At 32.8% G+C, this 16,131-nt stretch overlaps 1 protein-coding gene and 1 long non-coding RNA gene across 3 annotated transcripts in view; both read right to left on the reverse strand.

Annotated features, from left to right (window-relative positions):
- Positions 1-542: 542 nt before the first annotated feature.
- On the reverse strand, positions 543-15,544 carry LOC119637812 (frequenin-1-like). Of its 2 annotated transcripts, none has more exons than XM_038034154.1 (7): positions 15,363-15,544; positions 7,129-7,153; positions 6,879-6,927; positions 3,763-3,852; positions 2,727-2,805; positions 978-1,066; positions 543-793 (listed from the first exon to the last, which is right to left on the reverse strand). In XM_038034154.1, exons 1-7 carry the CDS (start codon positions 15,424-15,426, stop codon positions 635-637), a joined length of 555 nt encoding a protein of 184 aa, XP_037890082.1. In that variant the 5' UTR covers positions 15,427-15,544; the 3' UTR covers positions 543-634. The 2 variants fall into 2 exon arrangements, with proteins under 2 accessions (XP_037890082.1, XP_037890074.1); XM_038034146.1 differs by having other exon boundaries at positions 543-802.
- Positions 15,545-15,617: 73 nt separating this feature from the next.
- LOC119644836 overlaps positions 15,618-16,131 on the reverse strand; it is a 37,979-nt gene continuing 37,465 nt past the window's right edge. The window contains exon 2 of the long non-coding RNA XR_005248576.1: positions 15,618-15,692. This is a non-coding gene — a long non-coding RNA (uncharacterized LOC119644836). The remainder of the gene's footprint in view (positions 15,693-16,131) is intronic.

A 16,131-nucleotide genomic window follows, 5' to 3' on the forward strand; every position in this document is an offset into this window, starting at 1 on the left:
CACTAGATCCTTATATAACAACATGTTTTGGTATGCGCTTGTAATTTATGTGTGAGGTTTGCAGTTGGATGTGTGTGCGTTTTTGTTTTTTTTTTTTTTCCTTTGGAATATGTGTGTGGTTTTTGTGTTTGAATATTCTAAAGTGTGTTTAAAAGTTTTATGTTTAAAGTGTTTCTTTTTTTTTATTTATTTATTTATTTTTATTTTTTTTTTTTGAGCGAGAATATAAGCACATGTATGTGTTGTATACACAATATGTAAAGTGTTTTCCTGAATTATTTAAATACGATTTAATTTATTTAGTATTGATTTCGTTTTGTTTTTTTTTTTTTTTTCTGTTAATAAAACGCGAGGCGTATCCTTTAGTTTCTTTTTTTTTTTTTGTTTTTTTCTTAAACGATTTTTGATTTTAGTATATTCTGTTTCTACGTATGTATGACACTTTGTTTATTTGTTAATAAATTAATTAAATGAAATCCTCTTTCTTCTTTTCATCAAATTTTTACTCTCTTTCCATATTTTCTGGTTTCCTTTTTCTCTCATTTTATTCTTTTGTTTTTTTTGTTTTGTTTTTTGTTTTTTTTTTTGTTCGTATCGTTTAATCTGTAACAGAATTAAACTAAGAATCTTTTGGTTAATCACCACCTAAACTTAACGCCTGTACTATACGTGGATCAGCTTTACTACCCTCACGAAATTCTTCTAATGTTAGACGATCGTCATGATTTTTATCCATTTGATCGAATATCTTGTCCACCCGTTTTTGCGGCGTATTCTCATCATCAGTTTGTGGCTGTTGTCCCTTGTTATAAGAAAGAAGAAGAAGAAGATGAAAAAAGAGAAGAAGAAAAAGAAAAGGGTAAAGAAGATAAGACGAGAAGACAAGCGAAAGATGAAACGTTTAGTTAGTTATAAAAACACAAAAAAAAAAAAAAAAAAAATTTAATGCAAAAATATTAATATTGATCTCTACTTACCACCATTTGATAGATGGCATCTACAATATTGTACATTTCCTCTCTTGTTATATAGCCGTCGTTGTCAACATCGTACAATCTAAAGGCCCCTATTAAGATGAACAAAAGCAGATCACATCAATATTTTACATTTCAAAATCAGAAAAAATGATTTTTTTTATAACCACCACCGCAGGATACCAAGACATGCAAACATTGTCAGATCGTTGCAATAACTAATAAAAAAAAAAAAAACTTTGAAGGGCTAGTACGCCTCTAAGTCGAGATTTCCTATTACGTGTCCTTCCGTCAATCGCCTGTTAGAGCCTATAAGATCTGGAAAGTGTTGCCGGAAAGCAAAATTCGTTGCTTTTCGAAAATTTGCCTACAAGTGATGTAATATTTTTCTACAAACACGCCCACTATTGGTACACAAACATAAGAAGGCCAGAGACTTTAATACTTACTTCACTAATAATACCCAAATTCAAATTCACGACGGTAATGAGATCTTTTCAAACCACTCGACCTTTCCCTTTCTCTGATCTTATATTATTTGGTACCGTATAGTCACTTCAATTTCTCAAATTCTCTTACTTTTAAACATTGACATGTGGACTTTAATGCATTTAATGCCATCTAGACATATCTATGTATATATATAAATATATTTACACGATATTTACATTTGTCCGTTTTCTCCGGCTTCATCGGCCCTTAACACTAAGTCATGCAATAGTGCATATTCCAAATCTAAAATTGTATATTAAGAATTCCTATAGAAGAGGATTCTTGTACGCGACTGCTTTTTACGTTTGTTGCAGTAGACATATAATTGAACGTCCTGTGGAAAAATCCAGAAAAATATCATAGGTACTTTATAGCAAGATATACAAATTTATATATTAAAAAGCATATTACAATTGTAACCAAGAGTATTGGTAAAGGTTCGACTTTCTTGACGTTCGACATTTAGGACGCTTAGTCGACAAATGTATATTATCCGCTCAACTTTGATGCTTGTTAGGACTAGAATTAAACCTAAGAAGGTGAATATCGGCCAGGGACGTCCTCACTGATAAATCCGGTATTATCGTCCATAATTTTATGCAAGTGACGATGCGAAACTTGATATCCATATTGAATCCATGCTGCAGACGAGCCATGGACATCTGTTGTTAGTTCGCAGAGTTTTTGTTATCATCTGTTTTCTTATGTACTCTTCAGCAAACACTGATTAGAAAGACTGTGCCGTCTCTAAAAAGCTTCATGCTCAGGCCTTTCAAAGGCCGACAATTATCGAATGCTAAATATAGCAGCTGCGTGGGCGACCAGAGGGCTTATTATAATAAAAAGTTTCTTTATTACGAGACGCATCTCGCCTTTCTCGCATGATAGTTATTATTTTGTATGTTTTCTGTCGCAAGTTCAGTACAAATGATTATTTTAAAGAATCGCATAACATTGAAGGTGCGGTAACTCTTGATTAAATGACATTAAAACATAGTTAGAGTACGTTACAAGGAGATCGTACATGAGTTAATGTTATCGTTGCTCTGGACGTGCAAAAATGCATTTAAATAAATAAAAATTTCTGATTGTATGTACATATGTTATATGCTCACAATTAGCAAAGAAGAATAAAACGTAAACTGACTTTAATACATATACTATATATATATATATATATATATATATTCTATTTTGGTGGATGGGTATTTAGAATTCGTCCTAAGACGAATATGATTTTCTTATCAACTATTGTCTTACATTGCAGTTTTTCATCCAAATTGCCTCTTGATGTAATCGAAAGAGCTCTGATGAATTCTTCGAATTCTATCGCACCGTCCTAAAGTTACGAAAAATTAATTTAAAATATTAAATAAAGACCCGTTAATGCAATTATGAATTCATGTTAATTACACACAATTTGACCAGTACGTATATACATATTCATAGGTCTGATGTTCGATTTGCATAAACATAACAAATCGATGCATCAGTTAAATCTTTTACATTTAATCAAACTAAATTAAAATTCTATTCCATTTTAACTAAAAGTGATCTCGGAATAGTTTAGTTGAACTAAAATGCCAACTATACGAAGTGTACATGTACGATGAATATCGGGAATAAATTTTGTTCAAGTGCACGTGAAAAGCGTTTGCTTTTTTTTTTTTTTTTTTAAACAAAAGACATAAAAAAAAATGTTATCTTATTGATCGAAAGGACCAAAGAATCCTCTAGTTTCATGTAAGTGCGCCAAATCATCCGTTGGTTTAGTTAAGTTTGTCGGCCAATCCTTTTAAAGAAGAACTCAGAATCCCAAAAGTAATTTTTTATACGTAAATAAATGAAACTATCGCATCTGGCAATACCACATACCCAAGGAGGAATGGGCAGATGAGTGATTGGTGACACTATAAGTAGGTCACGCGACATCTAGCAGACAACTCTCGCAATAATAGTTCTATTGAATGAGAAATTTTAACTGACTCTTCTTCTAGTTGAAAAAAGCCTTAATGCAAGCGGCATAGGTCATAGATAAAATTTAATATTGAAGATTGAATATTGGAACATAAGAAGAAAATACGCATAAGAAATACTTAATGAAAAGATTAATTGCAGACTGTTTTGCGTTTGGGGTAATATCTGCTGTGTCAATGAACGATTTTCGCGGCTACCTTGATGTATGATGAACAAAAAGCGAAAATCGAAAACTTTCAATTGATTTATTTATTTACATTTTTTTTTTGCATTTTTAAAATTTTTAAATATATATGTTGATATACATGTAAGTACTTACATTATTTTCATCGAAAACACGAAACACTAATGAGGCAAATTTACTAGGATCTCCTTGGGGGAAGAATTGTTTGTAAATCTTTATAAAACCCTTTAAGAAATATGAGAAAATAAACAAACAAACAAACAAACAAGCATATAAACTATGGCATAGTATATAATAATAAATTACATAATTACATTATATGCGTTAATATATATATATGTATATATATATATAAATATTTCACATATTTCCACAGAGATACTTAAATACACACAAAAATATTTATTAAATTGAGGAACTATTCAGCAAAAAGGCACGAAAGTCAAGAATATTATAATACAGAGCTAACTTCATAAGCATGAAAAACCCAAGAATTGTGGGCGTCGTTGAAAAGAAGAGCAAAAAAAAAAACGGTAATATTTTTCATTTGTTAAAAAGAAGGAAATATTAAACAATTTCAAAAAGCACATAAAGCACATATATATATATATATATGTCCATAAAAATGCATGAATACTTCGAATGCATAGCAGTGGCGTAATAGAAAAAGTTAAAATAGAATAAAAAATTGTCTAATCGTAATGGTTGCAGACTTTTTCCCTTAATGGTCGCACAAACTAGCTGAGGTACTCTCTCTTTTTTTTTTTTTTTTTTTTTTTTGGTTTTCTCTCTTTTCTTTGTTCTATATTACTGTATGACTGAAAAACACTTCCGGCAGATTTGTATTCTTAGCACTACATATAGCGATATATAGAAGTACACTTATACGCATACATACATTTTGCTAGTGCTTAACTTCAGGATAAGGTGAAGTAATTGAAAGCAAAAAAAAATAGATAAGTAAATAAAAAATAGAATCACAGAGAGTCAGATCTCTTCAGTATCGAAAGCTAACGTGTACTCTGTTTATATGTTTGTTGCAACAAACCCGGAAATTCAATCCAATTTGCTTGTCCCTAAGCACTTTTTTATATACTCGATTATGTAACTATTATACATACGGTTTCCAAAATATGAAAACCAATGCAATGATGATGAAAGTTAATTAAAGCAAAAAATATTCTATTCTTGCGTACAAGTCTAACAGATCTCTTATCCGGTTTGCGTTTATTTGAAGATTTACTATTTGCTAAAATCTCATGTCAACATTTTTTGTGGAACCAATACGCAATCGCATCTTATTGCTTAGCTGTGTATGATAAGGCATATCGATCATCTTTACAAAATAACCCAAATCGTAATTCGGAACCTATTGAAAGATCACATGAAAATATTGCTACCGTTTCGAATTTATTCAAAGACATCAATTATATATCGCTCTGAAGAGTTGTGCTTAACGCTTCTTTTTTTTATGAAAATGAATGCGCAGAGAATTTAATTTTCAATGCATTATGAGGATCAGCTAATGATCGAATCTCTTCTTTGGACACTTTGTGACGCTGAAAACGATTTCAATTTTACCAGAACCTTATAAACCTTTTGGTTTCCATAACTCTTGTCAACTCAATTACATTTTCGACTTTAAGCGTGCAATACACTTTAGTGCACATGCTCTCTGTTCTTCTAGATGCCATCAGTTTTATAATTACATGGAGAAAGCACAATTATGGTATGAGGTATTTTTTACTCCTCAGGTTTTTTACACTCAGTTTAGACTGAGTGAAAGCTTTTTAGGAAAAATGTTACATTCATTTTTGAAGCGAATTTCAGGTACCGTACCCTATCACCTACATGAAGGAAATATAGAAAAATTGCAACTTGGTCAATATTTTCTAATCCGGATAAATGTCCGATCTTTCGTCCTATAGGCGGCTCCTAATTTCGTTAGTTCCGTTCGCGGATGAGTGAAGAGTCGCACATTTTGTGAAACAATTCTTATCAACGTACACCTGCTTCTCTAACGGCGTAATGGTGAAACGCAAGGATCATCCAAACTGTAATCTTAAAGGTTAAGTATTTTTGTTAGAAGCTTTCCGTAAATTATGCGCGAGTTTCCTTCAACCGGAGGTCATACTCAAGTGGATCATGCGCGCACGCAGGTATTTAATTTCAAATCGAACGATATTAACTGTGTATCGAAGAAGATAAATATTATTCCCAAAAAAAGAAAATCCTTCTCAGCATCGTGTCCCAGTTGTGCCTCAAAGAAGGATAAAAGTACCTGAAGCTACACAACCAGTGTAATCATAGACGTAGAAATTGATTATTTAATGCTGAGTTTACGTGAAGGGAATCAATTGACATCACTTTTTATCAAGCAAGGTGTGGAAAAATTGTAAGGCTATCGAGTCTTCGATAAGTAAGTTCAAAGCGACGATGTCGCTTACCATACAATCTGTGGTAAAACTGAGGAGCTGAGGGCAAGGCTCTTTGCGAATATTGTACCTGATCTCTTTCTATCGTTTCTACGCGTTGAGATGGAATATTCCTAAGCAAGAATTTGGCGTTCAGTTATTGACGTCTTAAGTAGAGATTGAACTAGAGAAGGAAACGACTTAAGTTAGTGATTGGGCACGATTTTCGTTCAATTGCTTAAGTTCTCCTGCACTGTGGAGCTCATTCGATTCTGATGCTATTTATAAACTACGCAATTTCTAATACATAAAGAAAATTAGTGATATAATAAAAAGTAAGCACACGTGGTAAGCATCTGAAATTCACTCTAAGATATAGCGTTTGCTGGAGATAAGTGCTTTGTCCTTCATTCTCTTCGTACTCCTTTTGCTAACTTATATGAAATCCTAGATTATATGTAATATAATCGCGATATGGCAACACTGCAAGAGCAGCTGAGTCGTGGAGAAGAGTATGTTTGTAGCACATCACTTCTAACTGTGCAGTGAAAAATAAAACGTGGTTTCCAACAACAAAATATACTATTTTTCTATAATTTGAACAGCGGTTTCGATTTACTTTTCATATATTTTCGTTCGTTTTTCTTTCTTACTTTACAAGAATTTTATGCAAAGTTTTTATGGCTGCTAATCCTTAATTTCTTTTTAAGTAAAGCATTATCCTTTGATAAGTAGCGTTTTTCTGTTAAAATATAAGCGCATCACACGCACACATACATAATCACGCATGCACGCACGTAGGCTCACATAAACACAAATACTCTTAGAATTACTTACTTGTTCTGTAAGTAAACCGTTCGGACAGTCTTTTAGAAAACCTTTGTGCCTAAGTAATAAAATGGAAAAAGAAGGATGAAAGTAAAAAAAAGAGAAAATAGAAAAGTAAAGACGATAGAGTTCAGTTCATAGATAGTGGAATTTTTAAAAATGAAAACAAAGCTTAAACCTAAAGTAAAAAAAAAAAAAAAAAAAAAAAAAAAAAAATGTATGCAAGATAAGAAAAGAATGTAGCTTACGAAAGACTTACCATTGTCTTATTTCTTTTTCGGTGACTGCAACGAAATGAATAAATGAGAACAAAGAAATTTTTTATTAATCCCATTTGTTTATATGAGTAGTAAACAAATTGTAATTATAAAAATTTGATTCACTTAATAAAGCTGATCAGTTGCAGCTTTGCATATATATATCTCTTTCATCCTCATCTCTTTCAATTTCAAGTTGTCAATATTTTCCAGTCCACATAAATGCCGAATTTCACATCAATTATGTGCACTGGCGTGAAATCATCCTATCGCGTTTCGCCCACATTTCTGTCTTCACTAAAAGTTGACTCATTTTCGTACTTGTGTCCGTCTCTTTGCTAAGATTATTTGATAATTGCAAGAAAGTAATATTGAACAATGATTAAAATGATTATAGAAAGTGATTATATAATCGGTAATCTCTAACAGCCTTCCATCAATTTCATATATTCATCATTATTCGTCACACACTTTTCATTATTATCAAATTCAAGAATCCATTAAACACATTTAGTAGTATTTCAATAGACAAAAATCATTTATAAGCAACGCAAGAGTTATTTCTCACTGTTTTTAGTATTCATTTTACTCTACACCTTTGTTTATGGCTATTCAAGATTTCTTCTAGCAACAGGATCTCATAAAATTCAGGTATTAATTGGATTAAAAAAGCGTAAGTTTGGCTAAATTTTCTGTCGAAGCATTTACGAGACTTCTAAACGAATTTCGAGAACTGACGCATCTATAATTGTAATCATAATTTAACATTCGATCACACCTAACTTTCTAACGAGTCATTGCAAGGCCCTTAATTAGGGAAACCATATATTCTTCGTAACCTTACTTCTCTACCTTAAGAGAATATATATAAAAACTTTGCCTATTAAGATCATGTTTGCGATTATCCTCGAAAGGACATTGATCGAGTATCGCATCTATGCGAGTACTTACAACAGAAAAAGAGTAGATTTCAAACGCTATTTGTCTAATCTGTCGGAATTTTTCGCATTGATTACTATTCAGACTACGCCCTCTCTCTGCATATCTTTTCGCATATTTATGACGCCTTGCAATAGAGACTAACAGTTATATGTCTGTTTCTAACTTAGGGCACAGGGCAGATATAGATATACGACTAATTACAAGTTTTGAAAACAAACGCTTCAGATGGCTTGATACCTATCCTGGCGCGGATCTTTTAAATCCGCCATACACATGGACATTAGTAAACAATTTGTTAACTGCCTTTGCATCGATTGACACATCAGAGTCTGCATTGGGCTTTTGTATCGTCAAAACGTATGTCTGCTAAAGTTTTAAATCAACGTCTGAAATGGGCTATAAGAAATTGTCTTCTGCGTACTAAATAAATGGGTTCGAGAAGATCTGAAGATTTTGTCTAATTGATACAAAAAAAAAAAACATTTCTTTTTTTGGTTTCTTCTGTCATTCGGATCACTGATCACTGAGCAACTTAAGAATTTGCGGATTTTGGTTTATTCTCCGAATTTTTGCGACCAGAAAGAGGAATGGAGTATGGGGTGAGTCTGAGCCTGCAAGTGTTCGTGAGCACACTTCATTATAGAAAAAATATTCTTGAGGCGTTCTTCATAAGCGTCAAAGTCTACGCATTGTTTCGGTGTAAAGTACTTAGAGGTGCTGAATATCTAAAATGGCTTGGATTCGCAAACAGAAAATTGATGTATTACCAAGGAGGGCCAAATTTACTAATTAGTAATATTTTAAATGATGAAAATATCATGAAGTATTCAGATATGTCTGCCTTTGTTGTAGAACTTAAAGTAAACATAGTGTTAAAGGGTATCCGAAAGGTAGGGAGCCAATAACCTACAATTTGTTGAATCAAAGTGAACATTTTTAATATCCGGCAACTGTAACTACAATTTGCTTACTATAAGTCAGTTGTGTCAATTGCAAGCTCGACAACGTCACAATTCATTTCACAAGAAACGATATGAAAAATAAACATCGATTAGTTAGCTTCTCGTTATAACTACATATATATATATATATATAGAATCAAAATTATAAAAAATATTCAATATAAACCCTAAAGCGAACACGGCTTTCGGACTTTTCACTATGTACAACTTATAAGCTTATAATTGTCGTGTGTAACGTAGAGAAGGCGAGCAAGTAAATGCCAATTATTTCAATTTTTATTTAAAATATTCATAGCATAACAATGACAAGATTATTGCATTTAACTAAAAGTAATTGAAATTTCTTCTTCTTTATTCCCTAAGGCTTACTTATATACGCACGACGTGCAACGTGCATATATGAACACTTGAAACATGTTGTGCTGTTGACCATTGCTTTAGACAATAATTAAAATTTGTAAGTTAATGGCGTAAGAGGCACATGTGCATACAACATGACGTGCACGCGCACACATGTTTACCCAAAATGCTCTTGTTAGTGTTTTCTTCTGCTTCTCTCCTCCATCATTCGTCTAAACGGCTATGGGTTAAGACTTTTGTGTAGTTTATATAGGATAGAAAATGTTCACAGACAAATTATGTTTGCTCCGAAAACTTTAGTTATGAAAATGGGCAAAATGTAGTCTGTGACACTTCTATTCTATCATAAAAAGTAAATCAAGTTTTTCGTTAACTTTAAACAAATATGACAAACATAAATTCCATATATCCATGTAGCTCTAAACTCACTTCAAATATCGGGTCGACCATATTCGCCTCTCTTAGATGTACCATATGTAAATGAGTGTGTGGCGAAAGTCAATAGACCTATGTCTTACCCGTACTTGTTCAAAAAAAAAAGATATATATATATATATATATATATATATATATATATATGTTTGCGTGTGTCTAGAAAGATTTGTGTTTTCGGACGGAAAAATGGATTTGTGATACTCTTATCGGGGAGCCAGCCGCCATCTTATGCACTCCAATATGCGTTATTTTGCTTCAATGTTTTTGTTGTTTTTTTCTCGAATCGGATCAGCCTCATTGTTGCGTCCCCTGCGTGACTTTGGGCAAAAACTGTTTAGTGTTGCCAGAAAAAGGAAACGAAACTCAGACGTTGCTGGAATTGGTGAGGTTTACCAAATTTTTGAGCTGCCTTCCAACAGGGTTAGCCTCGCTCGAACTCAAGTTTAATATGCTCATTAGCGGCAGCATTATCGTTAATGGAGATTTGCTTTTCTCGCTTCGACTATAAACTCTCTTGTTCATAGGTTATATTTTTTTTGTTCCCAGCAATTTCCGTACGACCTCATCAAATGGCACTAGATATTCAATCGAATAAATTTTTTTAATAAGAACAGATATATACAGGATATATTAAAGGTGGAGGGAGCTTTTTTTTGGAAGCTAATTGAATTCACTTTTGGTGATAGACGCTTACGACCTACCCGTTGGCTGTATTGTTTATATATCAGATGGATCCTTCATCTCAAATTACTTTATTTAGGGTTCTCCATGAACGCAGCAGGGTCGCAGCAAGCAAGTTTGCCTTCAACAAATCGCGTACTTTGTAAGATGAATGTTTACTTCTTTGCGTCGCCTTGCAGAAAAAGTGTGTGTGAACGCGACAAGCATTTCTTCCGGTTCCAAAAATATACAATCTTTGAGATTTCAAATATGATTCGTTTCCATAGATATGTCCCAGTGTGTGCTACAAGTTTCAATATCTAATCAAACACACACTAAAGATTTTAATGTAATACCGGAAACACTTTATTAAAACAGAAACATAAACCCATTACACCTGACTGGCAGACAAAGTCGTTATTAGTATCGTTAGTACGACAAAATCAACTATCAATATTATCAATGTTAATTTAACAGCATTCGAGCTAAGGGTTAATTGACACCTTTAGCCCTCCGTATATGAACATCGATCAAATTTATTATACGAATTATTTTATAATCACAATTTTCATAGTAGAAGCAAATATAAAACTATATGGCTATTAATACTGACCCCTTTATTTAAATGAGTATTTGTTTGACAAATTTTAGCATATAAAGTTATGTATATATATATGTTGTAAATATATGTAATGTATGTGTGCATTTTTGGTTTAATGCACATTTAAAGGAATGCGAAAATTGTGTACAGAAACCACACAGCAGAAAATTAATTTTAAATTAAATTTACTGAAATTGTATGGAGAAAAGCGGGGACAAGGACAGGAAGATGAAGTTAATTATGCATTGTAAACCTCATTAAAGTAAACCTCATCAAATAAAAGATTTCATTTTTTGCAAACGAATTTCGAATTGTCAGACACAGCAACCAGAATTTGGAAAGCTATGCCAATTAAATTCCCTATCAGATATATATATATATATATAGGAATGAGTGAGATGGTGTCTATATAAAATTTAAACATCTATCAGATCTGTAACTCTCTCTCTCTCGGTCTTTCTAATCTCGTCTATAATGTGGAAACTTTCTGTGCAATTCTTTCGGTTTCCGTTCTTCCGTCCTTCCGTCCTTCTCATCCTGGATCGCCAATTTGAAAAATTATTGAATCAATTCAAAGATGTACCCAAGCATATAATTCTCACGGTTCTCACTATGTCATCATATCCCTGAAGTTAATCCAAGGTGACCGATTACCAGAGTTTCAAACTTATTTTTGAATTTTGAAAGCGTTAACAAGAAAAAAATGAATCTCACTGATATTCTAAAATGCATAAACTTGAAAGCTTGAAATGCGGCGGACGACTGGAAAACGCGAGAAGATATTCTGATTTCCAATAGATCAAGTTGCAGTCTTTCTAGGACGAAATTGTCTTACTTACATATTTACATATTCTTCTTCTACTAATAGTATGAGGCCCTGTTTAGCATGCATGCAGTTACATATGCTATATTGGGATATGATTCGTGTACCTAGGGTGTCATATAAGCATTGCACGCTGTAAAAATACCTTCTAAATGCTGAAATATTTTTGTACCCTACAAGGGCATATTAAGTTGGTGCAGACGTGTACGAAATTCGGAAGAACTCGGTATAGATCAACTTTTTTTATACTTTCTGTCAATCTGGTGGTCTTGTGCTCAACGCTGTTGAAAATGGTGCTGGTCGGACCACTTTCGCGATTACTTCCAATATAATGACTTATTTTGAAAATTCGTTATATGAAGAAAAGAAGAAAGCAAATTGGTGTAGGGCGCACTGAAACGCCTTTAATTGTTATACATAATGGTATTCTGTTATTAAATAAAACGTTTACGCTTACAAAGCAAGCCATGTTTGCATGATTTTTAAGTTCTAAATTTACAAACGCAAAAGTTTTAACAAAAGTTTTTTAGTAAGCCGTGCCTACTGTAAGTTATTTGTAGTATTTTCAACGTATACTAGTTCACTTCAGTGAAAGTTTAAAGCAAGTAAATGGTGTTTTTAGAGGGCAGCTTGAATTTCATTTACTTTTTTAAAGAATATTTCATGAGGCATATGTTGAGTTTCTGTTGATGGTTTAACTTGTTCAAGTCTACTATTTATTCTATGGAACAGTAGACATTTGAAAACTAGTCAAAACTCTCATTAAACTGTACCTTCCATTGCAGTGAATTTTCGTCTTAATAATCATCTCGAGAGGGGAAACATTCAAGAGCTTATTAATCAACAGCTTAATCAACATTGCACTCGAGCACACACTTCATAATGTCATGTAGTAAGTAAACGCGAGAAATTTTTTATTATTATATATAGCCGAAATTTATCAGCTATCAGTCCAGTTCTCAGAAATACAGCCATAAAGCATTAGACGAGCAGTGTAATTTTTAAAACAATTTACAAAAACTGATTCTTGCTAAAGAATATGAATTTGAGATATCGATGAGTAATGCCATCTAAAACTCATTTATTATTTCACGAAAACTTTTTCAAAGGATGGCTATTCGCGATTCAAGCCATCGTCTAAATAGCTGTCTTACTTCTTGATATTATCCTTGACGATGCCTTTTAGTAACACTTACGTAATATCATTCCATCGTGCGGCTTTTATTTAGAACAAATTTTATTTGCATCGCCGAGCAAGGCATGAACTTTTGAATTAATTAATTTTATAGTCTGTTAATAAACCGATGCACTCACCGATCAAACTGTACATAATGAATTTCCAGTAAATACTTGTGTTTGTAACTGTAGTTGTTGATATAAACAGATTGAAAGGCTTTTGCATACCTGTGACTTTAAATACGTAATTATTTTCATATGTCTATGCTTCTCTCCTCATATACCATTTCCAATCATTTTCACCCATTGCCAACTCAATGCATTATACATATATAGATATATGTAGGTTTGTGCTTTAAATTTTATATTATTAAATTGTAAATAATATTGGGGAGCATGTGAAAAGTTATTTAACTAAATTTATTGAACAGCACAAATTGAATGAATTGATTTCGCTATGCATACAGATTTATGAATGCGTATAAATTATTTACACTCGGGAACATTATATTGCGTATGAAAAGTCAAATAGTATAAGGCATCAGACAATTCATGCAAAATTCAAATTTGTGCGATAGGTACGTTGTCAACGCAAAAAAAAAAAGGAAAAAACAAAGACAACGTGGCCCTGATCATTACAAATTGAACGCTACATCAAAGCACATTGTTGAGCAGTGTTGAGCTACAATTCGAAATAAAATCATGTCTAGCGACGAAACTAATTTTCATTTTCAAGATAATTTCGGAAAATGTGCAAGCAATTGCCATCAAACGAATGCAGTTACACGACGTGTAACTGTTTCATGCGGACATTAGGCTGCAGCCATCGTAGGACCACTTTCTTCGGAGGTGCGATTGTTCAAGCAATATCATATATCGCATATGTCGCTACCGTGACATCATAGACGATATTTGATTTTAATCCGAGCAGTGCCACAGTCGGTGAAGGCATAACGCTTGCCGTTTGGGTACACATCCACGTGGCTGCGGACACCACCTCCCTATTTCTTGCGCTTTTCTCTCTCCTTCCTTGCCTCGACCGTGCTACACGAATAGGTGGCATTGCCTGAGTCATTTATTATATTAAAAAAAAAAAAAAACAAAATCCAACAAACGATGGTTAGCGAAACAAATAAGTTCACATCGGCTTCATAAGAGATAAGCATATCTCAAGTTCCTCTGCGCGCAAACTTAATACTTGGAGCACAAGTGATGTATGGAACTATGAGTCGCAAAAAAGTCAAAATATCAATTCGTTATAGAAGTTTGATGAGAAGGCAACTTTGTCCTATCATATAATTTCCTCCTTATGCCTTGACACATATCCTTATTCGGTTGTTCGAAAAGTCTTTTCGTTTGGCAATGATGCACACACGTCTGAAATTCTTAAAGCCAAACATTTGCCATAAAGCAAAACCTATAGTCCAACTTCTATTGGGAAAGAGTTATGTAAATTCAACTTGCATGCTTAATTTAATTAATTTAATTATTTAAAATTAAGTATTAAGTTCTTCAAAAGGGAAAAGACCATTCTTATCCAAGACCAATCTTTATAAACTATGTATAAAAAGTCTTGTATTGGTGAAGCTGTTGAACTTTAAACCTTCCCTTAGGAGAGAAAACTTTTTTTTGATGCCCCAAAGAAAACGAATCCATAAATTTTCTTCCATTTCTTTTAAGCTAAACCTCAGATTCTTTAAAATGTTTTAAAGTCTTGAGAAAAAGAGTATAATTAAACTGCGAAATGTAAATTAAATATTGTGTGAATTATTGTTACACTGTAGTAGGATTTTTTGCCAAGAACAAAATGAAAAGAAAATGAGAAGAGAAGAGAAGAGAAGAACAACGCACTTAAGAAAGATATTTTACTTGGCACGTGCAGAGCACGCATCGTACCACTCCACATTAACACCTAAGTAAATGTATCCGTGTATTCGTCCCGTCGTTGTTGTTTCCCATGTTGTGTGTTTGTGTGTGTGTGTGTGTGCATTAGAAATAGCAAAGGGAATTATTATTTCTTCTAATCCTTTTTGCTTTTTGCCAAAAATTTCTGAAAATTAAGTTCAAGGATTTGATTTTGGTTTACCCGTTGCCGCCTTGCTTCACGTTTCAACACAACAGCAATAATAATAATAACAACAATAACAACATATTTATTTATGTTTTTTGCTTTTCTTTTAACAATCGCATTTTCCCGTGAAATGATTTATAGCAGCTTTCTTTCCTGTTTTCCATATATATGCATATATGTATGCGGTAAAGTAATGTAATACTTACAGTATGTATCTGTTGTTAGGCGTTCAATGGTGTCCTGCTTCAATTTCGAATTTTTCTTGCCCATTTTTCTATTTGTTTTGCTCTCTTTAGTTAGTTTTGCGAAAGACTTAATTTATTAGTTTATTTATTTATTTTTTTTATTTATTTATTTATTTATTTATTTTGTTGTTTTATTTTGCCTTCACTTATCTTTATTTATTTATATATATTAAAGAATTTTGAATGCACTTTGTTATATTGCTTTAATTATTTAGAAAAATTTTCATTGATAAGCATTCTTACATTTATTTATAATTAATATCACTCAGACATCTCGTAGATGCACGAAAACTGTAACGAGAACAAAACAAGAAAAGAGAAAAATTTTTTATAAAATTTGTAACTTTATGATGATAACGTTTCAAGGCTTTAAGCGACTTTTGATTCATAAGATATAAGGAGAATATAATGCTTTCATTTTTCATAGTAATATTCTCTATACTCTTGTCCGTCGGCCATTTAAGGTTTGGCTGTTGGCAATTAGTTTAGGCAATTTAAGATGCGCCGACCTCCTTCGTTTCTACCTTACGTGGAAAATTATGTACCGATTTATTCGAATCGGCATGTATACTTTTTAACCCGGTCGCTATCAAGATCCCCTGGGCATAACATCCGCCAGAATCCATGTTCTTTTTTCGCCATTATATGACAACAACTGGAACAGATTTTGCGTACATGTATTTCGTGCATTCTAAGCAAGTAAACTAAATGTTCTTTCACACGACGGTTG

This window comes from Glossina fuscipes, unplaced genomic scaffold (assembly GCF_014805625.2).
Source record: "Glossina fuscipes isolate IAEA_lab_2018 unplaced genomic scaffold, Yale_Gfus_2 0, whole genome shotgun sequence".
Classification (NCBI taxonomy): domain Eukaryota; kingdom Metazoa; phylum Arthropoda; class Insecta; order Diptera; family Glossinidae; genus Glossina; species Glossina fuscipes.

Excerpts from the sequence above, each read along its gene's own strand:
- LOC119637812 (XM_038034146.1), bottom strand. The coding sequence starts at position 15,426 with ATGGGCAAGAAAAATTCGAAATTGAAGCAGGACACCATTGAACGCCTA. Across the intron at positions 6,928-7,128 it reads GAAAAAGAAATAAGACAATG|GCACAAAGGTTTTCTAAAAG; the intron begins GTAAGTCTTTCG and ends TTTATTACTTAG. Across the intron at positions 2,806-3,762 it reads GTGTTTTCGATGAAAATAAT|GACGGTGCGATAGAATTCGA; the intron begins GTAAGTACTTAC and ends TCGTAACTTTAG.